Source organism: Sphaeramia orbicularis, chromosome 8, assembly GCF_902148855.1.
Source record: "Sphaeramia orbicularis chromosome 8, fSphaOr1.1, whole genome shotgun sequence".
NCBI lineage: Eukaryota > Metazoa > Chordata > Actinopteri > Kurtiformes > Apogonidae > Sphaeramia > Sphaeramia orbicularis.
The window spans coordinates 41677973-41698844 of NC_043964.1; the positions used below are offsets into that span (position 1 = coordinate 41677973).

General features: G+C 40.9%; 2 protein-coding genes across 3 annotated transcripts; one reads left to right on the plus strand and one right to left on the minus strand.

The window, feature by feature from the left end:
* Positions 1-1394: 1394 nt before the first annotated feature.
* Positions 1395-10383, plus strand: tefb (TEF transcription factor, PAR bZIP family member b). 2 transcript variants are annotated; one of them, XM_030141763.1, is made up of 4 exons: positions 1395-1617; positions 4944-5459; positions 6391-6593; positions 6831-10383. In XM_030141763.1, exons 1-4 carry the CDS (start codon positions 1512-1514, stop codon positions 7044-7046), a joined length of 1041 nt encoding a protein of 346 aa, XP_029997623.1. In that variant the 5' UTR covers positions 1395-1511; the 3' UTR covers positions 7047-10383. The 2 variants fall into 2 exon arrangements, with proteins under 2 accessions (XP_029997623.1, XP_029997622.1); XM_030141762.1 differs by lacking the exon at positions 1395-1617 and adding an exon at positions 3653-4302.
* A 1726-nt stretch (positions 10384-12109) lies between these two features.
* tob2 (transducer of ERBB2, 2) lies at positions 12110-20039 on the minus strand. The gene is made up of 2 exons (XM_030141761.1): positions 19802-20039; positions 12110-16980 (listed from the first exon to the last, which is right to left on the minus strand). The coding sequence occupies exon 2, from the start codon at positions 16766-16768 to the stop codon at positions 15551-15553; it is 1218 nt and encodes a 405-aa protein (XP_029997621.1). The 5' UTR covers positions 16769-16980; positions 19802-20039; the 3' UTR covers positions 12110-15550.
* Between the last annotated feature and the right edge of the window lie 833 nt (positions 20040-20872).

Consider the following 20872-nt stretch of genomic DNA (forward strand, 5'->3'; position numbering starts at 1 on the left):
TTCAAAATGCTTTGGCGGGGTGTTCTTTTCATGAAATGCTGCTCCTATTTTTCTCCAAACACACCATTGCTGACTGGCCAAAGAGTTTGATTTTAACTTCAGGTTAAGGGTTTTTGTTACAGTCTTCATGAAGGTCTTTGCATAGGTTTTGCTGCACAGTGGAATGTTGCACCACCACTGCTGAGTTTGATTAAAAAAAAAAAAAAAAAAAAAGTGTGTATATATATATATATATATATATATATATATATATATATATATATATATATACACATATACATGGGTGTTTTTTTTTTTGTTTTTTTTTTCAGTCCAACGGGGGTTTTGATTTGCCATTCTGATTGTATTACAACAATTTCTCCCCTAATATTTTCTTGGTCTTGCAGATCTTATTTTGACCTCCACTTTTCTGCTCATTTCTCTTCATCTGCCATCTCTTGATTATATTTCACACTATGGAACTAAAAGCTGTAAACGTTACATTATCTGCTTGTAGCCCTCCCCATTACATAAATGTTTTGAACCACTTGTAGCTCATGAGTGTTGTTAGGGTGCTGGAGCCAGTCTTGGCTACATATGGCCAAAGGTGGGTACACTGGATGTATTGCCACTTCATCACAAGGCTGACATATAGATGAACAGCCATTCACTCTCTCATTCCTACGGGTGACTCATAGTGACCAAATAACCTGTTAAATGTATGTCTTTGGTCTTTTGGAGGAAGCTGGAGTACCTGGAGAGAACCCACCTAGACAAAGGGAGAACATGAAAACTCCACACAGAAAGACTGGCTGGTGCTGGAACTGATCTGAGGACATTCTAGCTTTGGGGAGATAGTGCTAACCACCATCCCCTTTAACATACTGTCGATGAAAAAAAGTACCAAATTATGCTGTTTTTAAGGGGTGATAAAATTATTGCATAAACCTAGATGTGAGTCACTGAAAAGTATTTATGACATGCAAATAATTATAGTAATAATAGTAGTAAAATGCTGATGAGGGAGCTGATTTTTAAAAAAAAACAATATATACTACTACTGTACTATATTTTACGTTTATATCTGTACAATAAGTTTAAAATGTCTGACTTGAGGTTCAATATTTGGCATTTTTTATAGCGTATTAGCGTTATTTCAACGGGCCTTTGGCAGTCCTCCATCCCGTCACTAGGTGGCGTGACACACTGGGGGGGCAGCCCTCGAGCCGCGTCTCACCTGCACGTGCTGCCATTCGTGGAGAGGAGTGTGCGGAGATGAACAAGGCAGGTTGTTGTTGTTGTTGGGTTTCATCAGAGCCCGCCCCCTTCTCTCTCATTTGCTCAGCTTTTTGACTGACGTGCCTGCGTTGCCCTGTTAGCCATTCATCTCTCTATGGTGGACGCACGCGTCCTCTGATGTGACCCACTACAAACTTTGTGAAAAGTGAGTCAAGTCATTAGATGAGAGCGGACTCGTTCATCAGCACTCATAATCTTCAGTAGACACCAGACGGTTTGACTGGTCGCTCATCATGTCAGCAGTTAGTCACATCTTATTTGGAGAGAGGAGCGACGTACCTGACCTGCTCAAGTCCCTGGCTGAGTACCCCTTCTCCTTCCCTGCATTTGATGACACAGGTAAGATCATTTCCTTTTCATTTGCGTTAAAACCTGACTAATCTGTTTGCTATGATCCTGTAAGCTGTAGCTGCCAGACTTGTGTCAAGTAGACTTATGAATTCAGCCCAAGTTTGAAGAACTTCTACTTGATGTGTTGGGGGCTATTCCTCCGCCTGCTGAGGTAGTTGCAAGGATAATTCTACCTAAAGGCAATTATGAACGCAGGAGTGTGATGAAGTGAATGTTGTCAGCAGGGTACTTCTTCCATTGCTTTTTGAATACTGATGTATGGGCAAATAGGTAAAAACATGTCACAGTTTTTATTACAGTAGTTTCTTTTGTGTCTGTCATTGCTCATTTGTGCAGTTAGAGTTAAAATACGGATTTTCATCATCAATTCATTCATAGTTAGTTCTATTCAGTTTACCGTGCATTAATGAAGTTTTTATGTTAAGGTCATTTGTGTTGCATATATAGATCTGTGGGTGAGTGTTTTAATTCATAGCATACGCAGTTGGTCAAAGTCAGAGAGCTGCATGGTGCCAGCAGACAGCACACTCAAGAAACAGCAGTCTGCAACTGATGCAACTTCAATGAAACAGATTTCACTCAGCGTTTCATCATATCATTAGATTCTTTGTGCAGTCAGATCACCATCTATACTTTACCTTCTTTAATTTGGCTTATGTCACAGATGTCTTCATAATCAGAGTATTATTTAAACTGCATTACTGTATAGTTACTTGAAATAATCACATCTTGTCTCGCATAACTTACATCCTCCCCCTGTATGTTAACAATACAGCGAAGCCTCTGCTGTTGTGAACAGGGCACTAAAATACGGCTGACCGGACAAGCTATTAAATGTCTTGTGTAAACAGAGTAATGGACACAAAAATCTTTTCATTTTTCCCTGAAACAGAGGCTTCGAGCTACCAGACCGCTTGTCTTTGCTACTGTCTGTCCCCACTGAGAACAGCCAGTAGGGGGCCCCAAAGAGTGTTTACTCCAAGCAGAGGCCAGTGGTTGTTGGAATGTTCAGCATGCACTCAATTCTGTTTATAAGCTCACAGGTGCATGCAACCTTGGGCCAGAGCATCCTGATTTCTGTATAGAACCGGTTAGGCAAGGCCATTTTACAGACTGTGTGATTCAGGGTCACATGTTGTACCATTAGGACAATGTCATGTTCTCAGTTACTCCTGTTCTGGAGAGGTGTGGGTTTCAATCACAATAAATCCAGTGTGAGTTCCTTCTATAGGGAACATTCCTATCTCAGTGTGCATTCATGTCATATTGTTGTTTAACATTACTATGATGCAGGTGTAGCACGTAGAGCACCATCATAGTTGCTCCTTTGCGCAAAGACACCAGCAGGAGCAAGTATTTCATCAGTTCCCTCAGTGCTGGGACATTTCCATCCCGTACTGCTGTGAGAATACAATAAAGTGGAGAAAAAACAGATTGGTGGTGCTGTGGCAGGGCGTTGTGCAGCTTGAACATCGTGTCCTGAACCCAACAACCTGCTGAAGAGAAGTGAAGAGAGGGCGGGCGCGGAAACGTGAGATTTTTCGCCCATTGCTTTGATGATGGGAGTATTTGGTGTGGAACACTGGATGCAGAAGACACGTTTTTCGTTTATGTGAAAAAGCTAGCACTTTGGTTTACAAATAAAGAAAAGCATGAGGTTTTGTTTAATTTAACCTATTAATAAATGTATTTATTTATTTTTGTATTTAAAACTAAGTTCAAGCCAAGTGTTTTTTTGTTTATCTGTGAGCTAAATATTGATATTATACGGTTAAATAAAAACCCGCTGTGATAAACAACTGAAAAAATGCTGTTGTTCTAACTCGTGTAGTCTGTTCCAATTGTGCGCGCGTGCGCTACGCTCGCCTCAACCTGCACGTGCTAAGTAGTTAAAGCCTCGCCCCTTGACAGATTGTACTTTCACGTGATACGGGTGGGGGCGGAGGCACGTGTTGGTCCACGAGTGTCTTGTGAAGGACAGAAAGTGAGCGGAACAAAGTCACCGTGCTAAGACAACGCATTGCTGCTTTGTTTTTAAGGGGAGTTTGTGTATTGACTGGTCGTGCGCCACATGATACTCTAGGTGCTTGTGTAAAGAACTCTGCACGCATAAGTGACACCTTCCACTTCAAAGTAACGCTGCCTGCACGAGACTCTGTATTGCGGCTCACGTTCTGTACATTGGGTCTGCACAGTGTTCTCATACTTCACATACTAAACTGATCGCTCGTGCACTCCTGAGCTTACACCGACGAGATGCATACAGTCAGACTCCACGAACAACCAATCAGATTCTACTATTCTTAAGTGGGCGGAGTATATCCAAACGTCGCCCTCGTTGGACACAGACAACAAGGGGTTTTCGTAGTGTTACTTTCGCATTCAAAAGCGTTAATATTGACAAACAGCTGGGGAAGCAGCGGTATTCGTGAAACCAGCGAATAGCCGAGGTGCATTTGTGTTTTCAGAGGAAGAGGCAGCTCTCCGTATCATTGAGAATATTGCCCCTGTCTGCGACCAGGTTTGACGGAACAATGCCAGGCAAAGCTGCGGTGACGGTGGCGATTAAACCCGGTGTTAACACCGTTACGACTCCGCAGAAGTCTTTTCCTTTTGTTTTGAAGAAGATCATGGACATTCCGCCTCCAAACATACTGGAGGAAGGGGACGATGGTGAGATGAAAAAACGGGCGGGCTGTCGTCCAGTTTGTTTCTGTTCTGTCAATTGGCTGTTAGTTTGTTTTGAAGCTTTATGCACAACTACACACATTGAAGCTTAAATATTTGCGCAGGGATAAAGATTATATCTGAATGAATGTTGTCCGTTAACAAGACGAGATTTGGCCGTCATGCCATATGTTGCACGGAGTCTTTCATTTGCGGCTGCGAGGAAACTAAAAAGAACAAAAAGTTCTAACTGGTCACTACAGCTCTGCAAGTAGTGCACGTAGACTGTAAATACAATTTACGACGAAGACACTACTGGGCTTTTCATTGATCATATTTGAATGGCATTATTTAGTTCCTTCTTTGTGTAATAGTGTGTGATATGCTAGGAGTGAAGGTCTGCACATTCGCTTTTGTTTTTCCAGAGCGTTATTTCCTCCTACTTTCTTACATTCAAAGTCAGTCGGGCCTTTTGGTTCTGCTGAATTTCTGTTGACCCATTTTTTTCCACATCACACCTCATCCACCCTACTCTCACTTTTACCATTTAATTTTCCTATGTATTTGCATGTGTCCCTGGCACTGTCAAAGCACTCTGGCAGTCACGTGACTGAAGATGACGAGATGCTGTTCTGTCTTTAATACAGAAATAGAGAAAGAAAAGCTGTGCTCATCTGAAGATGCCGAAGGAGGTGGTGATGGAGTGGCCAGTGCTGGTGGAGGTCCTAGAGGAAGTGGCGGCGGTGGAGGTGTATCAGCCTCTTTGACTCCAGCTATCTGGGACAAGACCATTCCCTATGACGGGGAGACCTTCCACCTGGAGTACATGGACTTGGATGAGTTCCTGCTGGAGAACGGGATTCCTGTGACCCTGGAGGAGGAGGAGCTGCAGAAGACTCTGAGCTCAGTTGAAGGAAAAGGCAAATGCATCCCCAAGGTTATTGCTACTATTACTACTGGTGCTGCTGTCTCAGCATCAGCTTCAGCATCAGCTGCTTCCCCCTTGGCATCTACCACCTCCACGGTCAACTCAGATCCAGAGGAACCAGTGACTGTCACTACTTTACAACCAGCTAAGATAGAAGAAGAGGAAGAGGAGGAAGAACAAGAAGAGGAAACAGAGGAGGCTGTACAAGAGGTGAATGTTAAGGAAAAGAAAACAGGTGGGTAATAACCTCTCTTTTTTCTGCCTACATGAACTCAAGACAAAAATGATCCAAAAATAGTTCTTCCCCCCAAAAAACTATACAGTCCATATGTGTAATGTCAGTAAGAAACTAACACAACTTGCAATGTTGTCAATATTTGTCAAAAATAAAAAATCATTTACGTAAATTAAAGTACCACTGGTAGCAATGACTGTCACAGTTATATCAAAATAAACAGGTTGCATTTTGAATTTTTGCTGAATAAGACAGGTGTCCAGAGGAAGCAGTAACCTCAGTTTTACTTTTTTATATATAATTTTTGATATGCTACCTGTAGCTAATTTGGATTAACTACAGGTAGCAGCTGAAATACACCTGTAGTTTGTCAGTAGGCTCTAGTTCAGGGGTGTCAAACTCAGATCCTTGAGGGCCGGTATCCTGCATGTTTTAGATGTGTCCCTCTTCCAACACACCTGATTCAAATGACAAGCCTATCATCCAGCTCTGCGGAAGCCTGATAACGACCATCAGGTGTGCTGTAAGAGGGAAACATCTAAAACATGCAGGATACCGGCCCTCAAGGATCTGAGTTTGACACCCCTGCTCTAGTTTCTGTAATATTTCTCAAAATAGCTCACAGACAAAAAGTTTAAGCAAGAACTATAGAAAACAACTATTTAGGCGACATGAGCCTCACAGTTAAAAGGCCTTTAAGAGGATCTTTGTATTGTTATAGATTAAAATGTAAAGGCATGTATTGGTTTCTGGTAATTCTGGTATAACAGTAGCTCAGCTGCAGGCACAAGTAATCTACTTTTATTTACAGAGATTCATAAAAACTGAGATGTCTTTTGCCAGTCCAACAAGCTACAATAATGACAATACAATATAATCCTTAAGCAAACAAAAATGAGGATAAATAGCATATTTTTTCTCATACCAACAGATCGTAACACTCCCTCACCCATCGACCCAGATGCCATTGAGGTGGACATTAACTTCCAGCCGGATCCCACAGATCTGGTCCTGTCCAGTGTGCCAGGGGGAGAACTGTTCAACCCACGTAAGCACAAGTTCTCAGAAGAGGAGCTGAAACCACAGCCTATGATAAAGAAGGCCAAGAAAGTGTTTGTTCCAGATGAACAGAAGGTTGGTCTCTTTCATCATATTTGCTGTACAAATTGAAACAGCCTTTTTTTTTACTGAAAACTGTTTTTGGTCAAGTGGAAGAATTATTTATAATTATGTGGACACAATCACAGGTGTGATAGTAAAGTACAAATATTGATCTAATTGCAGGGAAATTGGATTATTAGTCTACATTTAATATAATATAAAACTTCTATTTTTCTGTGCTTTCCCATTCATTTTGCCTCTCATTCTCAGGATGACAAATACTGGTCCAGGAGGAAGAAAAACAACTTGGCTGCTAAGCGTTCTCGTGATGCCAGAAGGCTGAAGGAGAACCAGATCACGGTGCGCGCCTCTTTCCTGGAGCGGGAGAATGCTGCACTCCGGCAGCAAGTGGCTGAGCTACGAAAAGACTGCGGTCGCTGCAAGAACATCTTGGCCCGATACGAGGCTAAGTATGGCCCGCTGTAAAGGACTTAAAGCAAAAATCTATGAAGCATCAATGAGACAAACGCCGAACACCCTTCCCCGCAGAATTCAACACAGACACAAACACCAAGGGAATCTAAATTTGCACCGTCTTCGCTGACCTCCGGTCACTGCTGTTCCTGACCCGGAGTTTTGGACACACGCTGGTAGGCAGTGAGGCGATCTGGGAGCGGTGGTCACAGGAAGGCCTGTGGAGAGCGCCTGGCTTCTACACTCAGAGAGGAAAAGGGGACGAATATAGACATTCCCATGGTCAAACACACGTGGAAAATATGGTCTGACTGTTTTCAGAAACTTATAAAGAGGGCAGGCTCATACAAAGAATCACCGGATTTTAAAATGACACACAAATCAGTTTTTAACACTGCACAGAACTTAACGGACCAAAGCACGAGTCCTTTATAAGTTATATATTTAGAAAGGCACACACTTCCCTGTCCCTCACTTTTTCTAGTGTTGCACTTAAGTTTCTGTGTGTGCTCCTTGTCCAATACTGGGCAGAGGTTCAGACAAAGGTTGTCGGTTGTTAGGAGGGAGTCACATGATTCACACATAAAGGAGACAAAAGTCACAGAGATACTCCTGGCCTGAAGGGAGAGAAAACAAAGAGCTCAGGTCAGCAAAGAACAAAAGCAAGAGAGTACGTCATTGGTGAGATCCAGTTACAATTCTTCCTTTGTGTAATCCACATGTACACGTCTGTGCACAGAAAAATAGTCTAAATACTATTTGTACATAGAGTAGTCTTCTTTGTGCACCACATAACTGTGTGTGTATCAGTATGTAATCCATTTTTGCACTTTCTCTTACATGAAACACACAGTGAGTAAAGATTCTAGTAGTTGCAGGTGACCTTATTAACCACAACCTGCGTGGAAAATACACAGTAGCGTATTAGGAGAGAAAAACATGCATGACCTTCAGTTCAAAGCTACAGTGTATATGTGTGTTTTTTTTTTAATACTAACCTCAGAATATCTTCCAGAGCCTCATACAAAATTTTATTACAAAGGAGAGATATGATGTTTTCTTAAAAGATAATAATTTTCCAAATAGAGAATGACTAGTTTTTACGGTTTATTGTTAAAGGCATATGTTTGAAGATCTCCAGGGCCCTCACAGGTGGAGGGGTATGTTAATGTGTAGGGATGTTTATTTTACTGCACACTGCAAGTAGAGGGCGCTACAGCCACTGCCTGCCTCGTCATGGTGTAGTGAAGGGGGGAATTTGATTTTAAAGTTTTTTGGTAGGAGGCCCAAGTTTGACTGCTTCTAAATCTTGTAAATAAACGAGTGTCTCTAGAAAGTCTTTATTTCCTAAGACAGGGATTCAGACTGTGTCTTTATTAACCCAATACTATTCCTTATATTTGCCAAATAGTCAATGAGTGCTGTATTTATTCTGATGGTAATAATGCATCTGTTGATTGTGATGTACAACAATATGTCAGATTATTCTATTTCCTTTGAGGAACAATACTTCTATTGAAACCAATGACAAAGCAGGGACTTCAATGGGTAAACTGTGCTTTTAGATGTTTGTTTAAAAAACAGGTTTATATAGTTCTATGTTTTTTTCCCTCTCTCTATGTATATTCACACGAAGGACAGGGCACACTCTTATTTACCTCATCCAACACTTCCTATTCTGAACAGTTCCAAGTTTTGTAGGGCTATAAAGCAGTGTTGGTTGAAACGGAGAACACATTAAATGCAGCTTAGATCCATTTGGCAAAGGGGTCAAATCAGACATGATACATTAAAATTGTGTTTGCCAAAGTGGCTGAGTCTGTGTGAAAATTAGTAAAACAAAAAAACACATTGCAGACTGTTAGGGGAGTATTCTGTCAAAGTATCTTTGACCAATGCAGATTTAGCAATCAGTCAATTTGTGCTCATAAATCACCATAATCCTGGAAAGAAAATACATGTGGCAATAATACTTGGCTATGTAATGCTCGTTTTATTTCAGTGATGATGTCGTATGTAAAATTGTTATGTCGTACTAAATAGAAATGCCCCAAAGTCATTTGTGCTTCCACTTCCTCTATAATCTGGGATCCTAATGCATGAAACCCAGTACTGTTGTCTTTTTTTATGTTGAATATTTGACACCAAGTGTACTTACGTCTGTAAACCATCACTAAAAACTAGATACAGTTTTGGATGGGTAGGTTGATGGTCTGTTGTACAGTTCTGTCGAAAGAAAAAGCAGAACATCTGCGCTCTGACGTCCTGTGTTTACGACCTGCATAATCGCGCCACCTATACTCGTGCAGTCTGTGCTTGACCTTTGGGGCGAAAGCGGCATCTTTTGATCACTGTGTGGATTGTTTTCTAATTAACATTGATCTATATCTAGATACACTGGATCAGCTGGTGCTTTTGCGTTTTCTTGATAGATTCTGTGTTTGTTTTGGATTCCTGATGGTCTAATACAACAGGCAACATTTTTCATTTTGCATAGACATTCAGACTTGACATAGACTGCATTGTTCTAGTACATCAATGTAGTTGATAAATGCATAGGTAGGGGTTTGTTGTTTTTTTTTAAGTAAATTAAATGTGTTCAGGAGAGTATTTTTGGAGACAATAGAATGAGAGGTTTATTGAACAGCAAACAGTATGTAGCAATTTCTTTTTTTTTTTTTTTTTTTTTTCTTTTATGTGGAACTGGCCTTTAAGTCACAAACTAGCTCATTCACATTTATCTGGCTGCAGGTTCTGCAGTTGTAAACAAACTACAGCATCAAGAGTAAAGTTTTAGATCTGTGTATGTACTGTAGATCTGCTACAGACAGACTAATAACTGCTGCACCTTTAAAAGACTTGTGCCTACCTGCAAGTGTCAGGTAGGATACCATTTTCTTAAGAGCAGCTAATGACAGATATATGAGGGATATAAACATAAAGGTGGTTACAGGTTTTGTTAAAATGGTAAATGTTTCTGCAGAAAGCTTCTAAAGTAAGCTTAATTTGCTATACTTTGCATGCATGTGGTGCCTACCTTTAGGTCCGAGGTGTTGTTTTCAGGTTCTGGTCTGATACGTTGGTTCTAGGTGCTTGGCATCAATAAGACTATGTTTTTGTTTACTATTCAAAGTAGCTACGATACTCCTGAAAAAATATTTAAATGTCTTTTATTTTGTGATGATTTGCTTTTTTCCCCCCTTTTTTTTACATACAAGTATGTTTCTGTTTGGTGGTTTTATTGTTTTTTTGTAATGTCCTAATCATGTATAGGATATGTGGAACTGCAGTACCATGTCCTGACTGTATCTTGTATCATGCATATGAAATAAATTGGGATTTAATGACATGTTGGCTCTGCGTTTGACCTTGCCTGAGTCATCGACCAGCTGCGGCAGCTCTACTGGGAAACACACTGGTACTGAGAGACAAAGAACCAATAGATGACAAAGGAGGAGTAGTGTGTTGGTCAAAATCGGGCATCCAAGTCATGCCTAACCTCAGCTTTTGATGCACACATACCCACTATCAGTACATGTGGAGACACAGATTGTGATTTTGATTTCTTTGAGGTCCCGTGTTGTTTTTTTGCCGTCCTTTCTGCACCTTCCATGGTCCTGCTGCTCATCAGTATTCCAGAGGAGTAGGAGATGTTGCGTAATGATCACATCGACACACAGGGGAGCAGTGTTGCGTAACAGTAGCAGTCTCAAAGACCAGCAAGATGAGAGTGCATGTGTTTGTTGGGTGGGGTTGGGATGGGGAAAGGCGAAGCAATGGAAGAAAGGGAAGGGCTCTTTGGAATGGAGAGGAGAGGGAGCACAGGGTAAAAGAGAATGGGAGAAGATGAAGAGGAGGGGGTGTGGCTGAAGTGTTGAGGTGGGGGTAAACAATATGGCAAAGGGATGGACATGGAAAGATGGAGAACGTGAATGCAGTCAAAGCGGGAGAGAGATGAGACGCAGTCTGAGTGGGCGACGGTGGTGATGATGATGATGATGATGAAGAGTGAGCTGAGGAGGAGCCTGGCCACACATGTTAATGTCACACCACTATACATGTTACTACAGAACGCAGTGTGGTGTGTTTGCCTCACATGAGCGAGCCAGAACCTTCCACCCAGCAGAGGCAGCACATGGAGCATGATGAAATATAAAGTAATACCTGCTGGGACGAGTCCAGCTGAGGTGGGTGGTGAGCAATCTGGCTCATCACCACTCGAGAATTTTTGCTTTGAATTATTGATCAAACATCACTTGAATTTGTTTACCGCAATGAGAAGAATCAGCATTTCAATCTGAGAGCTTTTCACAGGAAACAGATATTACCTCTCATCATTTTTGATCCAGAGTTATTACAATTTTGAGATATTCATTAGTTTTTATTTTTACTTAAGTCTATAAATGTGTTTTTTGGATAGAGGAATAAAGGAGTTGAGGACCTGAGAGTGAGATGGTACACAGTGCATAAGTGGTTTTAGTTTCGTTTTATAGTGTTGAATTGATCAATTTTAGATATTACTGATATTAAGGTCTTGTTACAGAAAGCAGTTTTATTAACATTTCAATTTTTAGGTTATTTCAAAAGCCAGTTTATTTGAAACAGCACACTAACCGAGGACAAAAAAACTACAGCACTCCTTTAACATCCACTCCAATTCCAGTGTACAAGCTCGATTCCCAACAAAGTTAGGATGATTTGCAAATGTTATAAACCCATTCGTACATTTTATATGTTCTATTGTGAAAAAAATATGGGTTTAAGAGATTTTCAAATCATTTTGTTTTTGATATTTTACACAATACCCAAAGTTTTTTGTAATTTGGATATAGTTGCACTGTTCCTTGTATGTTTGGCTATTTTTTCAATTAATGAATGCAGTTTGTTCACTGCTTGTTCTCATTTTCACTGGCTGCAACAAACCGTTTTTGATGTGTATTACATGAAAAAAGACACAAATGCAACAGGAGATTTATGGGAGCTGGGTCAAGCTGAGGATATACTACACATCTGCAACCTCCCCCGATTTCAATCCATAAACAATGAGGCTGACACAATCATCTTATTTTCCATGCTTCTTTTTGCCAATCTGTTTTTATTACAAACTTAAAAAAAGAATCTGATACAATAAGAAACTGCAGTAGTAACTCCCCATTCCTGAGGGGCCGCACAGAAAACAGGTCATTGCATTTCAGTAGTGAAAGATTTGTTATACATCTACAGGGTGTACAGATCAGATACAAAATAGGAAAAATAATAAAATACAGGCAGGAAAGAAAGCACTATATTTATACATCATCTGAACTTTTAATTAGATCTATTTTACTCTTAAATGTTAAATCTTACATAGAAAATAAATTTCTTTTATGACAATGAAATATTCCAAAGTGCAAAATAAAATGCACACGTCAATATAAGCAAAGGACATCAGAATACAAAAATCTGGTATTTTTTTCCCCTTGATTAATTTTCAACCCTGATTGTAGAATAGCCTGCTTTCCAGATGATCTGCTGTGTATTTAAAACACTAGTCCAATATTTTCCAAGTGTAAAAAATAAAACTGTGTTACCGCTTACAGATGTGAAAGCCAATCAGAGTCTAAATCCATTAATTATATCCTCACACTCCTTGCCTCAACATAGAAGAGGAAAAGGAGTCATTTTGGAAATGCATGCGACTAAAAATCATTCAATAAATGAGCAGTTTCCTTTTTTTCCTCTTTTAAACCACAGGCCATCTCAACCAGGGTTGACCAACTACAGATCACTGTCACATTCACAGCACATTCATCTCCTTCATCTTTCCAAACCATTAAGAATGATCTTTTTCCAGGGTGAACAGAGGTAGAACCCCCTTGAATCTTTCAGGGTAATTTAAACTATGGCATTACATTGCACCAGATAAGGGTGAGCATCTGTGTAAGCAAAGATAGTCTGGGATATGGCTATAGTATCAAGACCAGAGGAAAGGGGGAGGAGAACCCACTGAATAAATTAGGTGAAGTCAAATTTAACAGAGCATATAAATTGCGACAAAAAAAGGTTAAGGGCTGACAAATCAGGCAAACAGGGATATTAATGAATTTTGTTGATGGGTAAATAAAAGAACAAAGAATAGGGATGAACATATGATATGCAGTTAATTAATATAAAAAGATGTACATTGCACTTAAATTTCTATGACATACGGGGATATTTTTGGTTTAAATGTACTGCCTATGAAAATGTGGAATAATATTGTCAGACTGCCCTGGAAATGCAGAAAAAAAAGAAGATATTAGCCATCTTTTCCTACACAAACCCACTGTAAACATTCATTTCTTAAACTCCAAATCTCACTTGAAGAATGAATACATTTACCCGTCTTATTAGACAAATGCTGTACAAGGTACAATACACATTCAATACTTTATTCTGTACATCTTTATTTTTGTCTCAGTTTGCATATATTCATGTTATTTTTCTGAAAAAATAACTTCGCCATGTAAGAAACTAAACAAAGAATCTGAACATAAGAACTGCTTATATACATTTTCCTGGACTTGTCATTTCTTACTTATACAAATGTTAAGTGATCATTTGCAAAAAAACAAAAATATAGAAATAAATTACAAACAAAATTACAGATGCATTTTTTTTCCCTTCAGAAATATAACATTTACCGAGATGTGTGCCTCCCCATCCACACAAAACGAAAAAGAAACTTCAATGACTGCATGCATATGACAAGCCGCCACATCGCAACACCAGAGTGAACACAAGTCAGGGGTCCTTGGGTTGTCGTATACAAAAGCATCAACAGATACAAGTCTGTACAGACATCTCACTGCTGTGATGCATTTAAATACAAATGTACTCCTTCTTGAGTCTCTAAAGCATTTCTTGACAGTTAAATAAAATGTGCACTGCCAAACAGAGGGTAAAGGAATGGGGGCTCTATGTCTGTGGGCAACACAAAGCATCAGGAGCCCTGTAATAAAGTGCTGGAAAGCTCAAATGGACATTTGATGGTCTCTCTTCCCTGGAGGGATAATATAACAATCACATGGACCCGGCTGGTAAACATACTGCTGTTCACGAGCACACACTCTGACAAGCTATCCAAAAAGAAAAAAAGCGACAAAACCCACTCAATTAAGAACATTCATCTCTGTATCTTTCCATCTGTCCACCTCACCGCTCACTGCACCCTGAACTGAACTGTACAATTCTGTTTTCTTTTTGTAAAAACCAGAGATCAGTGAAGAATTTCAAGAGGGGAGAGAATAGTGTGCGCCTTTGGCTTCAATACCATTTAAGCTCACAAGAAACGTGCTCTGGGTTTTAAAGTGTCGCTCTCTAAGCCAATACACCCTGGACGCCGCTGAGGCAACAGATCCCTCCAGCTGCTTCTCTCCCCCTTTCATTTCCTTCTGTCTTCCTTCTCTCCCCTCCATGCAGAGGAAAACCTCTCCTTCATAGTCAAAGTCATGCTAAGCCATTTATCACAATCCCTCTTGCTTAGCTGCTGCATCCCATCCCCCCCTCACCTCCTCCTTCTCTGCCTGTTCACCTTCACACATTGCTGACGGCAACCGTGTGCATGTGCAAATTATTTTGCACATATGTGTGCATCCATTTGTTTAGATTTTGTGAAATTATAACTTGCATGTAAAAGCGAGGTATCAGAACAAGGCTATGTTATTAAAATGCAAAGATTAATTCGCATTTCATATTCACCAAGGTTTTCCCGACTGTTCAAGGTGCAATTTCCCCTGACAGGTACGATACATTCTACTACATCACTCTAACACCCTAATGCTTCCTTTTTCCTCCCTCCACTCATTTCATTTAAAACCATGTCATGTCAACTGCTTTCAGTATACACCCACTCACAACGGAACTCAACTGTGTCCGAGCACGAGTGCTTTTCAAGGGTAACATGCCCACCATGCAAACAGGGAGTCTCTCGATCACGCTGAGCCACAACAAAACAGAACAGGGCTACACACACGGAGAGACAACAGAGCCCCCTCTCTGTATTTGTGGCAAGTAGGGCAGAGCAGATTGCAGAGCAAAGTGCTGAGCTTTTCCACAGCCGTCATTCCCTGCAGGACTTGGCTAGGTCATTTTTCACAGCATGACAGTGCAATGCAAAATGGAGGTATACTAGAGCCGGGTCCATTAGACTACAAGCCTAGGAAAAAAAAAAAAAATCTCTCGCATTAACATTCAATGCAAAATAATAAACATAAGAGCTTGGCAACGACTCAAGATAGAAAGGAACATACTCCCACCCACTTCTGTCAACACACAAAGAATGACCAATGCCAGTGACAAATGAGCAGGGGAGGAATGGGGATTGTAGAGGAACACAACAAATGAAACACTCAGTGAATGTGGTATTTTAAATCTTTGTAGTAAAACTAATTCTTAACTTGTATTAGTATTAGAACATTTTGTTAGAAAAACTGAAAATATCAGGAGTGTTACTGTCCTTAACTCGACTCCTCCTGCAACTGTTATCAAACGAAGGCTTAGTTGGCCAGCACAACAGGCTGGAAGGACTGGTTAGGATATTGCAGGTTGTAACTTCCTAAACCCTCAACAAATGGAGGTTTCTCCATGTAGGAGATCCCGCCGCTGCTGCCGATGATGCCCACACTCTGGGCTGGAGGAGGGCTCGAGAAAGGGTCAAAGGATGGATGGTTGTTGACAGTGTGCGGAGGTTGGAATGGGCTGGCATGAGGTTGCATGGACTGTGCGTCAGCCTCAAAGTAAAGCGGACCTGGTGATCCTGGGTAGACAAACTCTTTGGCGTTGGGGGAGAGCTGGCTGGGCATGGGACCTCCGAGGGAGTGCAAGGAAAGAGACAGGGGTTTGTGCTTAAGCAGCTCTGGTGCCGAGATGGTTGTAGGGGAGCGAGACAGCATCCTCTGGGTGGGTGGTACGTTGACTGCAACGGACGAGCTACTCGCTGAGCCAGCCCCACTGCATTTCTTCATCTTGGTGGAGCCGAATTTAGTGGCAGCAAAGCTGGCGGTGGTGAAGGTTATGGGTTGGGGTCGGGCAGGGGGAAGAGCTGAGGGCGGCTGCTGAGTGGAGAGGTAGGGCAGGCCGCCACTTGGAGGGGATGGAGTGGAGGTGTTGGAGGAGTGGGCAGTGAGGTCAGTGGGAGTGCTGGAGCTGGGGTAGCTAAAGAGCCCAGGGCAGGACTGGGCCGGCAGAGGTGTTGGAGAGCTTGACAGAGAAGGCATGAGGGCAGGAGAAGCCTGGCTTCCAATCGGCACAAATACCTGAGCATCTGGGTTGAAGCCCAGACTCTTGGCCTCATCCACCTCTGTATCTCCTTTAGCCTCTCTGATGACCCCCTCAGCCCTCTCACTATCACAGCCGAGTCCAGGAGGGTCCTCCAGGTAGAGGACCTTCACTGCCCCTTTCTCTCCAATCTGGTAGGAAACCTCATATGGGTCGATCCACACACTCAGCTCAGCAGGTACATTTGCACGCACTTCTTCCGTGTCGAGGCCACTCCTCTTGGCAGCCAGCTCTACCACTGGGTCTCTCTGAGCCCCTAGATGAATACAGCGAAAGGCAGAGCCCCGGAGGGGAGCCTCTGGGTACCAGTGACCCTCAAAACGAGACACCAGTATCCTTTCCAGCTCCTCCCCAAACAGGTCAGCTCGACGCCGAGGCAGTTTGTTGTACAGGTACGACACAATGAAGTTGAGGGCGACCTTCACTTCTAGGTGCATGGCTGCACCAGACTGGCGCCGTCTTTAGAGCAAAACGTTTTAGATGATGGTGCTGGAAGAGAGGTGATGCAACTGTAGCAAGAGATTTTCCTCAGGCTTATTGTAAAGTGTGGACTTTTTTAATGATAGCCATGGTAAAGGCAACTTGAGGGCAGGGGCAGCAGCTAGCAGGCTTGACAATTCAAGTGTCTGTGAATGACTTCAGGTTCCAACTGCAAAGAAAAAAGAAAAAGAAGAAATCATTTTACTGAACAACAAATCAATATATATTTAGTTTAGTTTATTTCAGACAAACACAATACAAATAAATATAGGAGAAAAAAAACAACAAAAAAAAGAAAAAAGAAAAAATGTTGCGCCTGAAAGGGAGTAGGAAGAAGCCACTGCTCATCTAGCCCTACCCCGTTTCCAGTCCTCAGACTGTTGAAATGAGATCACAGACAGTAGCTGACAATTAAAACATGGTGTATTTTAATTCCAATGGAACTATATGATTTTAGCATCCAATTCTTAGAATTTGCCTATTTTTCTATAAAATGAAAAAAGTCACCAGAATAAAGACACACTGCCAATTTGATAAGTCCAAACCAAAAAAATGTATACATTTATTTTATTGGGAATGCATCTCCAGGACTAGCATAGTGACTACAGTGAGGAGATGTGTACAATTATGTGTCACTAGTCAAATGGTAGTTTTTGCATTTAATTTTCACTTAAAAATATTCACTTAAATACATTAAAAATAATTATCTGATTTTTTTTTTTTTAGGTCTATAGCAAATAAGCATGTTCCTTCACCTCTGGAGAATGTGATTTGTAGGCCTGGTCATCCCTGTAGCACCTCAATGTTTTCATTATAATATGTTGTGACACATTGTACTTTTAAACTTTTGCAGTTCCTGTGACTTTGAAATTATACCAGGACATTCTGCAAATTTGATCATTCTTAAATTAATAGCTCAGCCCTATAATTTACATACTCTTGGAATCAATAAGACAAAAAAGTGAGATCCTGAATGAACTGAATATGAGTGTCCATCCTCCTACATCCAACTTTTTATGTGTTAAAAATTAGCTACCATATAACTGCTATTACTGGCACAGCAGTTATAGGTGTACCATTTTATATTTAGGTTTTTTTTCCCCCCACTGCAGGGTGTACTGCTGGATGTAACAGATGCTGTGTCGTGGGCTTCATAAATCCTTCATAATCTGAATCCGATCCCATGGAGCCTCTCCTGCTTAATGCTTTAACACAGTCGCACAACATCCATTCATCACAACAGAGTCAAACAGTATGAAAGGGTAGGTGAAAAAAGGAAAAACAACAACACAAGACTCACTCAAGGAACAAGTGTAAAATGGCAGGACAGTTAGTCGAGCCCACGGAACACCATTTCCCACCATGCAACGTGCACGGTAACCCCCCTCCCCCTTTGCACACAAACAATTCACTCACACTGAATTCCCTGCCAGATGGGGATTCGGCAGCTAAGATTAGAAAGACTCCTCCGATTAAAGACAATTCTAATGTTATTACAGATAAAGCTTCACTGGCTGCATGCACAGCTACAGGACTGACCGTTTAAGATCAGGTTCACATTTTCTTTTTGCATGTGAAAGGGTGACACTGAAGGATAAGACTGGGGTGGCTACAATGGGCTTTATATAGAAAAGGACCCCATTTTGCATCATCTGTGGTATAAATTGCTCTCTACCTCCTGTGTTAAAGATAGTCTTGGTGTAGAAAAGGCTTGCTAAGCACAAGAGGACCGTCCAGTTCATAAGCTGCAAGAGCCATTATTACTGAGTGCACACACGGCTAAGCTACCAACAGCATCTACTGAATTTCCAACCTCTTAATATAAAAACGCAACAGCATGATACGATTCAATGTCATCCAATGACACTAAAGAATAACCAACTTCAAATGTGCTGGCAGTGAACTGTCTTGGTCATAAACCACACTTGTGATTTTAGCAAAACACCCACATCTTCTCTGGTTATAAATTTTGAATTATTTGTATCCTTACCTGCAGACTGGTTTAATGGCTCAGATGAGCTGAATTCAGTTTTACAGGCCTGTTACAGCAAAAGCACCATCGATACTGCTATTTTTGTTTACATGGACTGATTCTCACAGCTGTGTATGTGTGGCACTGTGTGCTGCAAAGCATCCACATTACATTTTATCTTTTGAGTGCCAATGCTACAGTGATCTTACAAGAAGCACTAACAATGATACTTAAATGAGAGCAAAAGATCCCTTAAAAATGTGACGAAGGATGAGACCAACATATGCCTGAACCAAGTGGCCTCAATACATAAATATGATGTCAACATGAATGTTATCATTTCTCTTTGTCTAGTTGATGCTCCCCACAGTTCTCCTGTTATATATGATCCACTGAATTTGGACAATACCTTACATCTACATGCCAAGTGATGGAGTGAAATATGCAAGCAGGGGCTAAGACTGGAGAAATATGATCCAGGTTTGCATGCACGGTAGGCTCAGATAATAAGGTAACAGGGTCTACCTGGGGATTACAGCCATATGTCAGTCAAAAGGCAATGTAGCAGAAAGGACACCGGTTTAGTTGACATGCAGGTGAAGAATCCCTCCTTGCCAAATCGTCAGTGTAAATTAAATTATGAAGTTAATTAAGTGCTGAACCGCCGATCGAGCGAGTATGTGCACTGAGGAATGAAGAAGTGAGTCCGCCTCAGCGTAAACAACCTCACCTAACACGAAATATAAGCGAAAAATACCCGTGACAGCTCGACAGTCTTTGAAGGGGTCACTTTTGCTAAGGGAACTGGAGGAAGACAAAAACAGACAATGAGGATTTTCTTATCGGTTGGACCTTTGCAGTCATTCATTACAGTCGGTCCATTTCGATGGCTAAGCATAACCTCTGTGCAATAAAAACACAAACACACAGTGACGTGCTGTTGACATTAAACACACATACAGTAATGTTAAAATAATACTGAACCGTTTCGTGCATCAGCTGACAGTTAATTACTTACCTATCGTTTCTGATGCCCTAGCTTGACTTCTGCCCTTGTACTGTGTCGGGTTTCACAGCGGACTTGTCGAGTGGCTGATGTTCAGAGGATGACCAGTGGATATTCTTCGTATTTTTTTTTTTTTTTTATTTGTACCTACTGCCCTAATACATGCAGAGAGGCTCTTACAGTGTGTCTTGAGCTGACAAGATTGCATGGAGGCTCCAGAGAAACTTTACTGTTTGACAACCCTGCGTATTTATACACTGTGACTCGCCCACACCCCCATGACGGCAGGGACTACTTTCTTCTTTTTATAACAGCTGCTGCTTTATTTTTGTTATATTTCCCATATTTTACGAAATTGTTCACCTATCAGCAAATAATTAAGGTTAACATATTTATATTTTAAAATTAATTAAATGGCTGCGTTAGAAACAAAACAGAAAAGTCTTTACTTTCTGGAGATGATGCTGGTTTACAATTCTCGCCTTAAAATATCAGTTCAAACAAGCATACATAAATACAGGGTCTTTCTTCCTAATACAAAATACAAATTTACCTTGTGAACTCTAATTTGTTTAGCGGATGGATATTTGTAGTTTCCTACAGTGGTGAACAATTTGCTAAAAATATAAGCGGTGATAGCAACAGAGTTTCTATTGGCTGAGATGGGGGAGGACCCACACATTATTGGGCTACAGCGTCCAAGTACCAACTAAACCATCTTGACTTTCACCAGAGGCTTTTGGGAAATGGTGTTCTCATTAATAAAGGATAATAAATGATGTGCGGTACTGCTTTTTAATGTAAGTGAAAATATCCGTGCCGTTTCAAATCATATAAGCGGAAATAATAAGCCACTCTCTGGCATAGATTTTATTATAATTACTTGACAACTATTTGTCACTGAATATAGTTTAATTTTTCAATGTGTGACACACCTTCAAATGAATTTGAACAAAATGCAGGTGATGTCAAGGGAAAAAACAACTTGCAATAAAACAAAATAAAAATGAAAAATCCCCCCCCCCGCCAAAAAAAAAAAAAAAAAGAAACGAAAAAAATATTAATAGAGAGGACAAATGAAGA